The following is a 14,851-nucleotide window of genomic DNA, read 5'->3' as shown; positions in this document are numbered from 1 at the left end:
ACCTAGCGCTTTTCTGTAATTCGTGAGTCCATATATGTGTTTAAACAACTTGGTTTCTCTGCTGCACGTTCTGGGGTCCACGCAAGTGTTTAAACTGTATCTGTAAACTTCGTCTCTTTCGTATTTTCTGAACGATTTCATGAACGTATTTAAATCACACCGAGTCTTTTGGTTGTACATTTCGGGGTCCAAACACGTGTTTCTCCAATAATTTCGACTGTCAGTATTGTATATCCTGTGGTCGATGCAAAGTATGTTTGTGTTTGAGTGTATTTGTGTATGCGCGCGCGCGCGTTTGTGTGCCTCTATGGAAGAACTCAGGCTTCTGGAATGGGAGTAGCCCGGGAGCCGGAGCCGGCAGCTGTGGGTGCCTTTCTCCGTCCTAGCAACTCCCAGCGTTCCGGGGCCCCGCAGGCGAGGCGCCCACGCTGTGCTCCGGAGGGTGCGGCTGCCCCCGCGGAGCGGTGCACGTGGAAAAAAAAAAAAAAAAGCTGGGAACAAGCGGAGGGGAAGACTGGAGCCGAAGCCCTAGCCGGCGCCGGAGCCTCTCCTAGCCTGAGCCCGGCCCCTGCGCCGCGCCGCACTCGGTCTGTCCCTCCCTCCCTCCCTCCCTCCCTCCCGGTCGGGCACAGCTCCCCCTCGCCCTTCTCATCCTTCCTGCCATTGTAGGGAGAGGCGGCGGCGAACGCTGTAACCTCCGCCCAGCTTAGCAGCCCGGAGCGGGCCAGATCTCCCCCGCCGGGCTGCCTGGAGCGAAGGGAGAAGGAGGTAAGACGCGGGGCGGTTCTGGCTGGCCCCGGAGTCGGAAGAGCGAGCGGTAGCCGCCGAGGAGAGGAAACAAGGCTCAGGCGGCCAAAGTCCTTCCCTGCTCGCCTGTCTGCCTGTCTGCCTGTCTGCCTGCCTGCTTGCCTGCCTGCCTTCCCTGGCTCCTAAGCTTTCCTTCTTTTTGCTTCGCTGGCCCTTCCTCCTCCCTCTGTCCTGGGCTGGATGACTGAGACATTTTAGACAGGAAAAGAAAAAGGAAGAAAAGAAAAGAAAAAAAAAAAAGGGAGAAAGGGGACACAAGCCAGCGAGGAAGCGAGAGCTCAGGGGGTTGCGGGTGATTTCTCCTCGGATAAGCCACCTAGAGGCGACTCTGTTTTTGTCTCCCCAGTGGCTCTGCGCCCTCCGCCCTCCCTCTCTGATCCTGTTGACAATATTCACACGGCAGAGAGTAGTAGAGATGCTTCGCTACAACATTACAGTTTCCGACACCTTTTTATAACTCGGCTCGATCCCCCTCCACTCGACCTGTCAAAACCACGCCTATGGAGCTACACAATTGGTCCGAAAGCGTCAAAGAGCCAATCAAGAAAGCTTGAGCTTCCTCGCAGCTCACAACACATCCGCACGATCTGGCGCAAGGAGAGCAGACTCACTGGGATTTCTTGAGGCTGAGGGTGTCTCTCGTACAGCTCTCTCGCTCTCTTTCTGTCTCCGTCTCTTTCTCTTTCTCTCCCTCCCTCACCCTCTCCCCCCACCCTTTTTTTTTCTCTCTTCTTCCCTATCCTTTTCTCTCTCCCCTCCTTCCTCCCTCCTCCCCTCCTCCTTCACCTTTCCTAGCTAGGACTGAAATCCACATTATTGCAAGGAAGCAGAGAGACTGGGGGGAGGGAAACGCAAGGAAGGCTCATTGAAACCGAGCCCTCATCCGAAGCTTAGGGGGGAAGGAGAGAGAGAAGAACAGAAGCCCATTCGCAGCTCGAGTTGGGTCCTAGCTGTTTGTTGTTAGAATAATAATTTCTTTTCTTTTTTGGAAGGGGGGAGAATCTCTGTGTGTATGTGTTGGCGATTTTCCCCTCCCTTCCTCGCTCGCTTTCTCTGTCTCGGAGCAGAGATTAAGTCGAATTGAAGAACTAGGACAAGGAAGACGGGAAGAAAAAAAGGAAGAAAAGCAAAATTACAGCATTTGCCCAAGGAGTTCCAGTCCCATCTTCAGTCGAGAAAGACTGGGCCCGGGAACCCAAGATTCCCGGAACTCGGAGCGCAGCGATTCTAGAGCCGAGAGCCGAGAAAGCAGTACTCGGGCTGGTCGGGGAGAAAGCCAGAAATCCCAGGGACTATCTGCTCTTGCCTCCCGGTGAAGGCTGCCGGGAAGGACTGCCGGGACCAGTGGAAAAACAGGACCCAAGGGTGCCCATCGCCATGAGTGATTATGCCTCCGAATCCTGAGCTTGGAAGTTTTTAGAAAGCAATTCCCCACTCCTCCTTTACAAAACACAGACTGAATCTATCACATCTCTCTCGGCCCCATCATCCAAAGGAAGTGTTTTCTGAGTTCCCGTGAGGTTCTCTCTTTTTTAACGATGTACTGTTAAAAAAGCAGGGGGCCACTTTAGTGAGGACTCGAGTGCAGCAGCCGGAGCCCCGATCCCAGACAGCAGCGCGGCGGCTGAGCCTCCCCATGAGAGAGCCGGTCATCCCTGGGACAAGCATGGCTTACCACCCTTTCTTACCTCACCGGGCTCCGGACTTCGGCATGAGCGCCGTGCTGGGACACCAGCCTCCTTTCTTCCCGGCTCTCACCCTGCCTCCCAATGGGGCTGCGGCGCTCTCGCTGCCGGGGGCTCTGGCCAAGCCCATTATGGATCAATTAGTCGGGGCCGCAGAGACCGGCATCCCCTTCTCTTCCCTGGGTCACCAGGCGGCTCCTCATCTGAGGTCTCTGAAAACCCTGGAACCCGAGGAGGAAGTCGAAGACGACCCCAAAGTCCACCTAGAAGCGAAGGAGCTTTGGGAACAGTTCCATAAAAGAGGGACTGAGATGGTGATCACCAAATCCGGAAGGTAAGCGGCTGAAGTTCTGACTTCTGAGGTTGGGTCTTTGGGGTGTTTTCTTTTCTTTTTGGTTATTAGTGGTGTTCTCCCCCCCCCCCCCAAAAAAAAAAAAAAAAGTTCTTCTGAGCCTGTGTGCTTGCAGCTGCCTCCGGAAAAACTTGCCTCATCTGGAATTATGTGCTGCGATAGACTACTGCTAACTTTGCAGAGTGAACTTCAGGAAATCCTAAGACTACCTGCCTCTCTCACACACGTGCATGCATTCTTACTAAGAAAAAAATGTTCTATCTTTGTGTCTGTGTGTATACCCCTGCCTGTAGACACTCCGATGTACCACTCTGGACATTATTTTACACCGAGCTTTAAAGAGTAGAAGTAGTTTGCTTGTTTGTTTTTAACTTATACAGAGACTACTCAGCTGCCTCTTTTCTGAAATGAACTAATTGCTATTTTTCTCTTTTTTTTTTTTTTTTTTTTGCGTTCAGAGTGAGTAACTTTGGGCTTACTGTCTCCTGTAAGAACTCTTAGCGTGTGTTTATCATCAGAAGTCTGTCCGTCTCCCTCTGTGTCCGGAGTCTTGCCCCCTAGGTCTATAAGAGGCCTAACTGCATATACTTGGGCTGTAGAAATGTATTCCCACATCAATGAGAGAAACTGATCAAAGATATTTTACTCACATGTTTGTAATCAGAGAGAAAGAAAAGAGTTCAACAGGCAATGGGGGGGGGTAATTAGAATTATACAGTCAGGCATATGTCCTATAACATATGGGGAAACTAACCTTCCCAGAGAGCTTTGTGGATTTTGCAGCGATCACCTGAACAAACTCTGGCAAAGGCTGGGGCCCCTGTGATTTTTATGCTGTATCTCTCAGCTCCTTAAAAGAAAATAAAAGAATAGCATGAAAGCTGAAAAAAAGAAAGAAAGCAAACTTGATCCATAATTCTCACAGTCCTCTGTCTCCTTGCTAATTGTGGTCAGAAGTTTTACATGGAAAACCTCGGCCAAAAGAGTAGGTGCCTTCTTATTTGTTACCCGGTCATGTGTTTCCTTTTAAGCCAGGATCGCCGAATGCCAAACTCTTCGGCATAATAAACAGCAAATTTGTGGTATCCTGTCGCAGTTTAAAACTGGACATAGCAGCGGGGGAATGCGGTCAGCCCAGCGCTGCACAGATGGCCAAGTCCTAGAAAATGGCATTTTCTGAATTCATTGTAGGGGGACTCGTGGAGCAGTTAGTTACCCTTCACTACATCGGCAGGCCCCAAAGTGCATTTTCTGCGGGGAGATATTTTTCCCCCGGGCCCACTGACTGGATCCTTCTGAAAAAGTGATTCTCCACCACCCTCTCACACCCATATTTTTTTCTTCGGCGACTTATCTGATCCACATTTCTTCATTCTCTCCCGCTCCACTGTTTACATATACATACGTGATAGTAAATTTTTAAATCGCTTTTCCACGGTTGTCGGACAAAACGAAGCAGATCCCATTTCCCAGATTCTTATTCTTGTCTTGAAGAAATCTCCCAGTCGAGAAAAGTTTTAACTTTTGAAATAGATAGAAGGGTAATTGATCTCGGAAACTCACTGATTTGTTTTGGTCTATCTCTTCTAGGAGAATGTTCCCTCCGTTTAAAGTGAGATGCACTGGGTTGGATAAAAAGGCCAAGTATATTTTGTTGATGGACATTGTAGCTGCGGACGATTGTAGATATAAATTCCATAATTCCCGGTGGATGGTCGCGGGCAAGGCTGACCCTGAAATGCCCAAACGAATGTATATTCATCCCGACAGTCCTGCGACGGGCGAGCAGTGGATGTCCAAAGTGGTCACTTTTCACAAACTGAAACTGACCAACAACATTTCTGACAAACACGGATTTGTAAGTTTCCCTCGCAGCTACAAAGATTTGCTTTTTTAAATTCTTTCTCTTTACCTCTGCTACAAGGCCTCCCTTTTCCTCCCCGGCCTTCTCTGCCCGAATAATGGAAGCTGCCTTCCCAGATTTTAAACTTGAGGCGCCCCCTCAACAAGAATCTCAGCGTTGCCAGGAGAGACCAGAAGGGGCATAGAAAAGATCTAGCTTAACTAGAAAAGGGAACCCAGAACCAGGAGCCCAGTAAATTCCGACCTGTTTGTTGTATTTGAATGTTAAAGGCTCGGCTCAGCTGGTTGATTTTGTTTTTTAAAAAAATCTATTGTCATTGAAAATCCAAAACCAAACCTCTCCTTATCCATAGTTTCGTTTTCAAATTTAAGTTTTCCCATTACTATCTTCTTAAAATCGATTGTCTTTTCTTCCAGATTTTTAAAGCTTGAATGCTGGGGAGGGAAATAGTTTAATTAGTGTGTCTGGTTGAGTGGAATTTTTTTTAAATACATTTTTTTTTTCCTAAGTAAAGCCTGGGATTTGATGAAAGCCAGTTCTCTGAGTTGCCGGGAAAGGCAGAAAGAGATCTCCTAAAATTGGGTGAAGAGAAGAATTAAAAAAAAGATTCTTAGATAATGTGAAGTGCCCCCAGTTTCCCCACGACTCTCAATTCCATTCAACTAATAGGGCTGATAAGTTCAAAATAGGTAAAGATTTCCCTGGTCACTGGAGATCTGTCTGGCCCAGAAATCTTTGCCATTGGAAGAGTGTATTTATTATCCCTATGATTAGCAGATAAATATTTCTGCCTGGATTTCAGCCTTTCAGAGGCTTTAACCAATTACAGCAGTCAATTAGCAAGAGCTGAAGTCAATAATCGTTTTATAAATTCGATAATTTTTCTGTCTTTTAATCTTTTTAATGATATTTTTCCTTTGGATCCCTAAAGCGGGTTTGCTGGGAAGAGGGAGTTTAGGCACCCGTACATGGATAACACAGGACACATAAATTTCCTATAGATGACTATTTGGAATATCTAGACTTGGGTAGAAGAGGTGGTTGTCAAGTCGGTGTGCTAATAAATCTACAAATTAAAGTCAGTCTAACTGGGCGTTGTACATAGGAGGGCCATGGGACAGTATTGTTGGGGTTCCAAGGTCCCTGGAATTCTTTTCCACACTAACCATTCCTTCACTTTCTCCCCTTTCCTCTCCACAGACCATTTTAAACTCCATGCACAAATACCAGCCTAGGTTCCACATTGTTAGGGCCAATGATATCCTGAAACTTCCCTACAGTACATTTCGGACTTATGTGTTCCCTGAGACAGAATTCATCGCCGTGACCGCATACCAGAATGATAAGGTAATAGAGAATTTGGGGGGGAAGAAGGTATAGAATTAAAAAGGGAAAATGGAGGGAGCTATTCAGACTTTGCTTTTATGTCATTTGACTTTAGGTGGAGGGCAAAAAGAGTGAGCACTCCTCTTCGGAGCCAGCCAACAAAATTTGCTTGGGTTAGAGGTTAAAATGAAATAAAGAAATCCTCTTGAGATGGACTCTCATCCCGTCTTTATTGGAATTTTTAGATTGTTCCTTTCCAAATCCAGTGTTGACTGGCTAACCTTCAGGGAAGAGAGAGGTTTCTCTAGGAAAAAAATATAGAATGAAAATGTGTTTTCTTGAGTTTCTATCCTAAAACAAGTACAGAATAGGTTCCCTTTCCCCTACTGTTCCACAACTCTGAGTAGCTGTTTGGTCTGGTTCTTATTATATTTTATCCTGCCATGTTTTTATTATTATTATTATTTTCTCTGTGTGTGGTAGGAGGAGGATGGAAATACCCAGGGAGTGGACTAGTGTAAAAAGTATTTTGATGTTGGGGGTACTCTGAGGTATGGTCTGGCTGTTGATGCGTGTAGCCTGAAATTTTTACTACCTTGGTCCTAGTCATTGGGAAATAATCTAGGCCCACTTTGCAGACAATTGGGAAGGTAAACTTGGAGGATTAGATTTTTCAGAGAGGAAATAGAACTGGGTATTGATTGAAGATCCCAAGATCAGCCTCTTTTTTTTTTTTTTTTATGATCCACAAGTAGGGGTTATTCCAATAAAAAAATAATTATGCTTTCATGAATTGACCGACTAATCTTTTTGATGATCGATGGTCATTTGTGCCTTGCACATATTAGGTGCTTAATAAATGTTTGTTGGTTTCATTAAATTGACATTTGTTATATCACATGGTCCCTGGTTCTTATGGGTTGAAACTGAGTTGGGAAGGGAGGCAAAGACATTGATAGGGTGTTCTGATAGTGGGTGTTTATTGGAGCTGAGAGGCAGGATACTTTAGTTCAGTTCAATTTTTCCAGAAATCAAGATCCAACCAATTTTCTCTCAGACTATGATATGAAAAATTCCCCCCTTTTAACTTAGAAAACATTTTGAAAAGAAATCTTTGCCAGATCCTTTTTTTCCCCCCTGTTGGTGGTTGGGGAGGAAAAAGAAATGGCGTTGTAAACCTTATTTAGCAAAAGCAGCTTCTTAGTTGCTCCTTGGACTCTGGATTTATGTTGGGCAGATAATACTGATAAAAATGAATAATAATATTAACAATACAGATTTCTATAAAGCACATTGTAACAGCAATATTCCTTCACAACATAGAGAAATGGAAAATTTGTTTAGGAGCATGACCTCTCCTCACCAAGTTTCTATAAAATACTTTATGAGTTTGGGTGGAGGCATAATGCAGTTTACAGTGAATTGAGGGTATATTAAAAAAAACAACAACAAAGTGCTAAATGGAAACATAATTTTAATAGCTAAAAAGTTTTCTATTTTACATTTTTTTCCAACTTTTGAATGGACTTTATACTCCTGTGCAAAGAGAGAACCACTTCCAGGCTACCTAATGCCTGGAGACTTCTGTAGGAAATCTAGTTTGGGGGAGTCTTGGCCCTCCTTCACTCCCCGACTGTCTCAGCTGGGCTCCCAACTTCAAACTAAGGATAGGATGGAGGTGGGGAGGTCTGAGCGGCACTTCAGAAGAATTTCAGAGATGAGGCAAAAGTTTCTTACTCCTCTGTCCTTTTTCCAGATAACCCAGTTAAAGATTGACAACAATCCCTTTGCCAAAGGGTTCCGAGATACCGGGAATGGCAGACGAGAGAAGAGGTGAGTAAAGGAAATTGCTTCAGAGCGAAAGCTTTGGAAGATCTTGAATTTCATTTCGGAGATCTGAAATAGTGTTTTTTAAAAGGCAATCGTGATTTTTGATGGGGAGAAAATGAATTCCCGGGAGTTTCCAGGATCCTCCCATCTTTTCCGAGAGGGGTGAACAACCCCACCCAAATTTCAAAGGATATTAAAGTCCATTTGGAATCAGCCTGGGGGATAGAGGGTCTGTTTATAATCCCTTTGTCCTGGGACACTGGGATTTGTCAAGATCTTATTAAAAGGCCAATTTTAGGAACATTTAAAAAACCCATCCTAAAAAGGTGTTGATTGAATCAGAAATCCTTTATTCCTTCTACTGTATGAGTTGGTCACAAGGTACTGGTTATGGACTTCCTAGTCCAATCTTAGTAGAATGGGTTTAACACTTCCAAATAGATTTGGACCTTTGAGTGAAAAAAAGTCCCACCCTCTTCAAAAACACAAAATGGCCAGGGGGAGAGGGAAGTGCCCTACCTAGGCTGAAGTAGTATACTGTCTTGTTGAGCTGAGCAAGAGATTTTGCTGGTCAGGAATTTCCCTTTCTGGGAAAGTCAAAACTTCTAAATCCAGAGAATCAAGAATTTTCTCTTTCTCTGAGGAGTAAGGGCGAGGATGATGATAAGAAAATTCTTCTTGCAGGTACCCAAAGGAAATGATTTCTAATTTTCCTGGAAACATTTTTTTTTTTAATTTACTAAATGTTGATGGAAAGTCTGCACAGAATATCCATCTCTGGACTCAGTACTGAGTTCCCATGCCTTTCTGGGCCCTCCCCCCCAACAAATAACCAAGGTACTCTAGCCCTGGTTTGTGTCTAATAGTGAAATCTTAAGCCTCAGTATCTACCTCCTCATCCATCCCTTTTCTAAGGTTTCTTAAAAATCAAAAGCTCGATCTGTACAATATCTTCTTCTCCCCTTACTTGGCAGCTGTGTTGATAGATGTTCAGACTCAGTTTTAGGCCCTAGAAGTAACTCATCTAGGTGTTAGGGCTATATATTTATATATCCTTGGGGCTTAGTAAGGGGTGAAGGCAAGCAAAAGAACTTTCCCCCTTCAATGCATTGTTCTGGTCTACAGAAAGCAACTGACTTTGCAATCCATGAGAGTGTTTGAGGAGAGACATAAAAAGGAAGCAGGAACCTCGGACGAATCCTCCAGTGAGCAGACAGCTTTCAAATGTTTTGCCCAATCCTCCTCTCCAGCCGCTGTGTCCACAGTTGGAACCTCTAATCTCAAAGGTAGGTATCAAAGGAACCCTCCAGTCCCGGAGAGCATCTCTCCCCCTTGTGGCATCCGGTAGCCAAAGATGGGCTTTTTCTCTTGTCTCCAATTCCCAACTTTTATAACTTTCCCCGAATCTCTTCCCTTCCTCATTTTTTTTTTCTCTTTTTCTCTCTGACTGGGCCAGTTACTAAGACAGAGACAGTAAATTTCAGAGTTGTCCTTCATTGATTCGGAATTAAGCCCCAATCTTCTTAATGGACCCAGAAGCCTTGTTCCCTTCCCCCAGCAGATGTAACAAGTCTCACACTCTCCCTCTAACTTCTGCACCCCATCCTAGTAGATTGGGAGTTTATTAATCTGTGCTGCTTCTCTCCCCCCGCCCCCAATAATGTGCTCCCACACTGAGGCCTTTGAAATTTTCCTTTGTACACGTAGTTCTAGATTTTAAAGATATTTGAGCACCTTGGAAATGGGAAAGGGTGGGGGAGGTGTTACAGGTGATGGTGGTGGGGAGAATTTTGCCACCTGGATCAGAGGGGAGATACAGCCCAGGCGAAAAGTCAGTCAGTCTGCCTGTGGGAGGAAGTGTACTGGGGGAAGGGGAGGGGAGGGAGATGAGATGGTTCAGGACCTGAACCGGTTTCCTGTGTTTAAAGAGCAGGTAATATTTATTTGAAAAGAAACTCCCATAGAAAGACACAACAGAAGAAACCTGTTTTCAAGGGAAATAAAATGAGAGAACTTTATATCTTGAATCCATTTAAATTTTTCAGTATATAATGGCTTACAATGCTATCCAGCTAGGGCTGTGCTGATAGGGAAATAAAGTTATGTTGGTTTAAATTGTACCTGTTCTACAAATCCCTTTCTCTGAACCTCAGGTTTTATTCCATGAGATTATTGAGCTAGATGAATTCTTTAGCTCCTCAAGGCCTGAAACGATTCCCTCTTCCCCACCTTCCCCAAGTGCCTCCTTTGTTTTGTATTCATGCATCTGTATTCCTGGTAGTTGAGGTGATTACAAAGTAAGCACCTGGAGGCCAAGGCTGTGCATTTTAATCGTTTTATTTAAAAGTGCATTTTAATCGTTTTATTTAAAATCTACTAGCCCTGCGCGCATCATCTGTGTCCTCCATAAATGTCTTTTGACACATTTCTGGGGTTTAGGTTTTAGAAAGTGAGTTTTCTGCCTTGTGGAATTGCTGGGTTAAGTTGGTGGCGGCGGTAGGGGAGAAGGAGGCAGTTTGCAGCCTAAGGCTGGGCTCTTTATGGTCTGGGTCTCACCCTTCCTTGCATCCTTTCTCCCCTCTGCAGATCTGTGCCCCAGCGAGGGTGAGAGCGATGCTGAAAGCAAGGAAGAGCCCCCCGAGGCCAGTGACATGGCGAAAATATCCACCACCACATCGGAGGAGCCTTCTAAAGACAAGGGCACCTCACCCTCCAAAGCCCACCTCTTCTCATCCGAGAGAGATCGAGATAGAGATCGGGATCGGGACCGGGACCGGGATCGAGATCGGGACCGAGACCGAGACCGGGCCAGGGAAGGGATTCGGCTGGAAAAGAACTCCCCAGATTCGCGTCATAGTCCAGCTGCCATCTCCTCTAGCACCCGAAGCTCAGGCTGTGAGGATCGAAAGAGCCCTGGCCGGGAAGGGATCCCGAAGGTCCCCGAGGAGGGGCGCCCAGTGCTCCCGGGGAAGGAGACCTTCACCCCTCTCACAGTGCAGACGGACAGCTCATCGCACCTGAGCCCAGCCCACCTCCCGAACCTGGCATTCCCCCCTGGTCTGGCTAGCCAACAGTTCTTTAGCCCCCTGGGCAACGGCCATCCCCTCCTCCTGCACCCTAGTCAGTTTGCTATGGGGGGTGCTTTCTCCAGCATGGCCGCTGGGATGGGTCCCCTGCTGGCCACTGTATCTGGAGCTTCCACAGGAGTCACCGGCTTGGACACCACGGCCATGGCGACGGCGGCGGCCCAGGGACTATCAGGGGCCTCTGCAGCAGCCTTGCCCTTCCACCTCCAGCAGCACATGCTAGCCTCTCAGGTAATATTCTCTTTCTCCCTGCTCCTCCTCCCCCTCTTTCTCTCCTTTTTCTCATAGAGGCAGTTAGGTGGGTACAGTTGACAGAACATTAGACTTATTGTCAGGAGGGCAGATCCAGCCAAACATACTTATGACCCTGGGCAAGTCATTTAACTAATTTCCTTATCTGTAGCACCAATCCCACAGGATTGTCCTGAGAATTAGAAGTGCTTTGCAAACCTTAAAGGGCTATATAAATTCTAGCTGCTCTCATCATCATTATTGCCACCCCTGGCTCAAATTGCTTCCCTGGTTGCCAGTCAGGGGTTGGGATTACAGTAAGAGGGCACTCTCCTGTGTTCCCAAGCATTAATTTTGGAGAAGGCCATCCTGGGTTAACAGCAACAACAACAACTCAGATTTGGAGTGTGACCAGGACCAGAAGGAGAGTTGCCTGTGTGTGGTGAGGGCAGCAGCAATGGGGAAGAGGGATGGTTGCGCCTTGGACAAGAAAGAGAAAGGAAGGGAAGGTGAATGAATCAGGCAGGACTTCGGAGTTTCAGCGAAAGCTTCATTTGAGAGAGAGTTTTGGTACCGTTTTTGTTTCCTGCCACTGCTTCCTGGGTCTGATATTTCGTAGGATCCTAGAAATATGGAGGATTGGGGGGGGGGGGGGGAAGGAGGGAAAAATCGAGACCAAAGCCTGTTTTTTTTTTTTTTTTTTTTTTTTTTTTTAATTTCTATTGCTTCTTAGCTGTCAACCTTTTCCAGTAGAAATTGTGGAAGTCTTAATGGAAAACACTGCACTGGGAGTTTGGTGATGGCTATTAGTCCTGGCTGTCACTCAGTAACTGTGGTTGACATTAGGGGCTGCTGATCTGAGCCTCCTTGCTTTGTAGAAGTCGGATACCCTAAGAAACATGGGGTCCCCCTTGATTTTCTGGCACTTTGTGTTCTAAAGGCCCCACCCACCTCGACATTCCATGTTCTGAGGTCTTTCTCAGCTTTAACATTCCGTGTTCTCAGGTCCCTCCCAGCTTTGACATTTTATATTGCAAGGGCCCTCCCAGTTCTAACATTTTATGATCCGAGGTCCCTCCCATCCCTGATATTCTCTGGTTTTGTTCTTGGCCTGTACAAGTTTCCCTTGGGATCTGGACGCTTGGCTGGTTCTTCTGGGACCGGAGATGAGAGTTGTGGCTTGTGGATTTGTAATAGGAAGGAGCTCACTTACCTCTCTGTTCCCCAGAATCACTGACTCCTCCCTCCCCGTTTTATTTCTCCAGGGACTGGCCATGTCGCCCTTCGGAAGCCTCTTCCCCTACCCTTACACGTACATGGCAGCAGCTGCGGCTGCCTCCACCGCGGCGGCTGCTTCCAGCTCGGTCCACCGGCACCCTTTCCTGAACGCAGTGAGACCCAGACTTCGCTACAGCCCGTACTCCATCCCCATGCCCCTTCCTGACAGCAGCGGCCTGCTCGCTCCGGGTCTCCCTTCAATGGCTGCGGCCGCCGCCGCTGCGGCGGCCGCGACGTCGGGCGGCGTGTTGGAGAGCAAAGCGGCCAACCTAGCCTCCAGCCCGGCCTCCGTGGCTTTGGACTCGGCCTCTGAACTCAATAGCCGATCTTCTACCATATCCTCTGGTTCTGTGTCTTTGTCCCCAAAACTCTGCCCTGAGAAGGAACCCTCCACCAGCGAACTGCAGAGCATCCAGCGTCTAGTGAGCGGCCTGGAGTCAAAGCAAGACAGATGCCGCAGTGGATCCCCTTAATGGCCTGCACCTCGATCCCAGAGTTCCAAGCAAGGGGACCCTTTCGGGTGGGAGGGATGGGCGCAGCAGCGTATGGGGGTGAGGGCGTCCCCATCCTGAATTCTTGTGTCTCATTCCAAATCATTCTGTCGCAGTGCACTTTGTAAACTATGGTGAATTCCCTCAGATGGCCCCTCTGGAAAGGGCTGGGCTGGGGGCTCAGCTGAGGCTGAGGCTTGAAGGGGGTGGGATTGGGAGGGAGAAGGGTTGAATGGAGGAAAAGACCTAAAAGCTGCTATGTTTCAGAACCGTGCTCTCATGGAAAGGTCATGTTTGTCCCCTAGAAAGCAGAGATGGCCAAGTTCATCTCCAGAGATGTCCTCCCCCCTCCCCCACTCAGTGTGTAAAATAGACTAAATGAAATAAAAATGAATGGAAATGAATAAGGAAAGAAAAGTGATTTTTTAAAAAAAGAGTATAAAGTGACTTGCATATCAGTTCTTCAAAATGAAATTGAATGCAGAACTCTTTGGGGGTGGGATGAAGATATACCTGTAGCCCTTTGTTAGCCTGTATTAATGAAATCTGTGTCTTTTTAATATTATTGTGATGTCTTGAGAGCCCCCATAGGGCCCTTGCATGCTCTACAGTAGTCTATTTTTTTTTCTGTTTTATTTTTCTGAATGTTTATTTCCCAGGGAGAAAATGACCCTTCTTTCCCCTCCCATCCCACAACTGCAAGAGCCCCCCTAATATTAATAATTTAAAAAGAGGCAGATAAAGAAGTGGGAGGGGAATTGAATTTATTTTATCAAAGTTTGGTTGCTAGTTGTCTCCCTTGATTTCCTTCTCTTTACTGTATATGCAATAACAAAGTTATTAAAAATAGTTAAAAAAAAAGAGAAGTGGACACTATTAGACAAAGTATTTATGTAATTATTTGGTAACTTGTAAATAAGTGGAATATGAATACTCAAAATTAAACTTTAATTTATTGACACTGTACAGATCTCTGTAAATAAGGCAGCAGCTGTCCCGTTTAGTTCTCCATTTCATTTCAAGGTCAGACTTGGAAAACAAGGAAACATACAGCTCTGGGCTGTTTTTTTTCCCCCCTATCTTTTTTTTTTTATTTTTTCTTTTTTTCTTTTTTTGCAAGTACCTCCTAATAACCAAGTTGATTAAAAAAGTCCTAATGCAGAAGATAAAAATAAATTAAGGGGAAGAGTGCTACTTCAGGTCCTTTCTTGAGTCAAATGAAGGGGTGGAGATTAAGATAGGGAGAGAAAAAGGGGCAAAGCAGAATCTTGTGGTCTGGATTTCTCTTTCTGAATTTGCCCATTCTTTTTGTGTCCAAATGAAATGGGTTTGACTACTGGTGTCTCTGTGTTATAGATTATTTCTCAGTTGGTGCCTAGAGAGAATAGCTAATCCAAGTTTGAAAGTCAGGTGTTTTCAAGGAAAAAAAAAACCCACCAAACTCTTTTAAAAGAAGTAAAATCCATGAAGGTATATTTTGTGTTATAGAATCGTTAATGAGTTCTTGGTTTTCTGTATTTTTTTTTCTTTTAAAACGTCACTGAAATTTCAATAAATTTTTATTGAAATGTCTCCTAGACTTGTCGAATGCCTTTCTTGTTGGGACTTTCAAGGAAAATGGATCCGGCCCCTCCCCCACCTCCTTAAATACTTAAGTCGCCTACTTTACCCCATCGAACTGAGAGGTTCAGGAAAGCTGTCACTCAAGTTTCACGGGAGCGCCCAAAAACTTTTTTCCTCCAAAAAGAACCGGATCGTGCATTTTCCTCGATGAGGGGGACGGGATAGACGGGGAGGAAGGGAAGAGAAGGGTTTGGATTGCTTAGTCCCTTTAGATTTTGCATCTAATGGCAAAAAAAAAAAAAAGTTGTAAAGGATGGTCGGACGTGAGTGTGGCTCAC

The 14,851-nt window shown here is 45.9% G+C and overlaps 1 protein-coding gene across 3 annotated transcripts; it reads left to right on the top strand.

The window, feature by feature from the left end:
- Nucleotides 1–322: 322 nt before the first annotated feature.
- TBX3 (T-box transcription factor 3) lies at nucleotides 323–14,522 on the top strand. Of its 3 annotated transcripts, none has more exons than XM_051972864.1 (8): nucleotides 323–768; nucleotides 1,800–2,826; nucleotides 4,435–4,702; nucleotides 5,909–6,055; nucleotides 7,791–7,867; nucleotides 8,990–9,150; nucleotides 10,451–11,181; nucleotides 12,447–14,522. In XM_051972864.1, exons 2-8 carry the CDS (start codon nucleotides 2,444–2,446, stop codon nucleotides 12,930–12,932), a joined length of 2,253 nt encoding a protein of 750 aa, XP_051828824.1. In that variant the 5' UTR covers nucleotides 323–768; nucleotides 1,800–2,443; the 3' UTR covers nucleotides 12,933–14,522. The 3 variants fall into 3 exon arrangements, with proteins under 3 accessions (XP_051828824.1, XP_051828823.1, XP_051828822.1); XM_051972863.1 differs by having other exon boundaries at nucleotides 1,154–2,826; XM_051972862.1 differs by having other exon boundaries at nucleotides 323–2,826.
- Nucleotides 14,523–14,851: the final 329 nt, after the last annotated feature.

Source organism: Antechinus flavipes, chromosome 1, assembly GCF_016432865.1.
Source record: "Antechinus flavipes isolate AdamAnt ecotype Samford, QLD, Australia chromosome 1, AdamAnt_v2, whole genome shotgun sequence".
In the NCBI taxonomy this organism is placed as follows: domain Eukaryota; kingdom Metazoa; phylum Chordata; class Mammalia; order Dasyuromorphia; family Dasyuridae; genus Antechinus; species Antechinus flavipes.
This window is presented reverse-complemented; position numbering and strand designations above follow the sequence as displayed.

What these genes read in the sequence shown, in the direction of transcription:
- TBX3 (XM_051972864.1), top strand. Translation starts at nt 2,444, where the DNA reads ATGAGAGAGCCGGTCATCCCTGGGACAAGCATGGCTTACCACCCTTTC. An exon ending in GTGATCACCAAATCCGGAAG is followed by an intron (nt 2,827 to 4,434) that starts GTAAGCGGCTGA and finishes TATCTCTTCTAG; the next exon opens with GAGAATGTTCCCTCCGTTTA. An exon ending in TGGAACCTCTAATCTCAAAG is followed by an intron (nt 9,151 to 10,450) that starts GTAGGTATCAAA and finishes TCCCCTCTGCAG; the next exon opens with ATCTGTGCCCCAGCGAGGGT.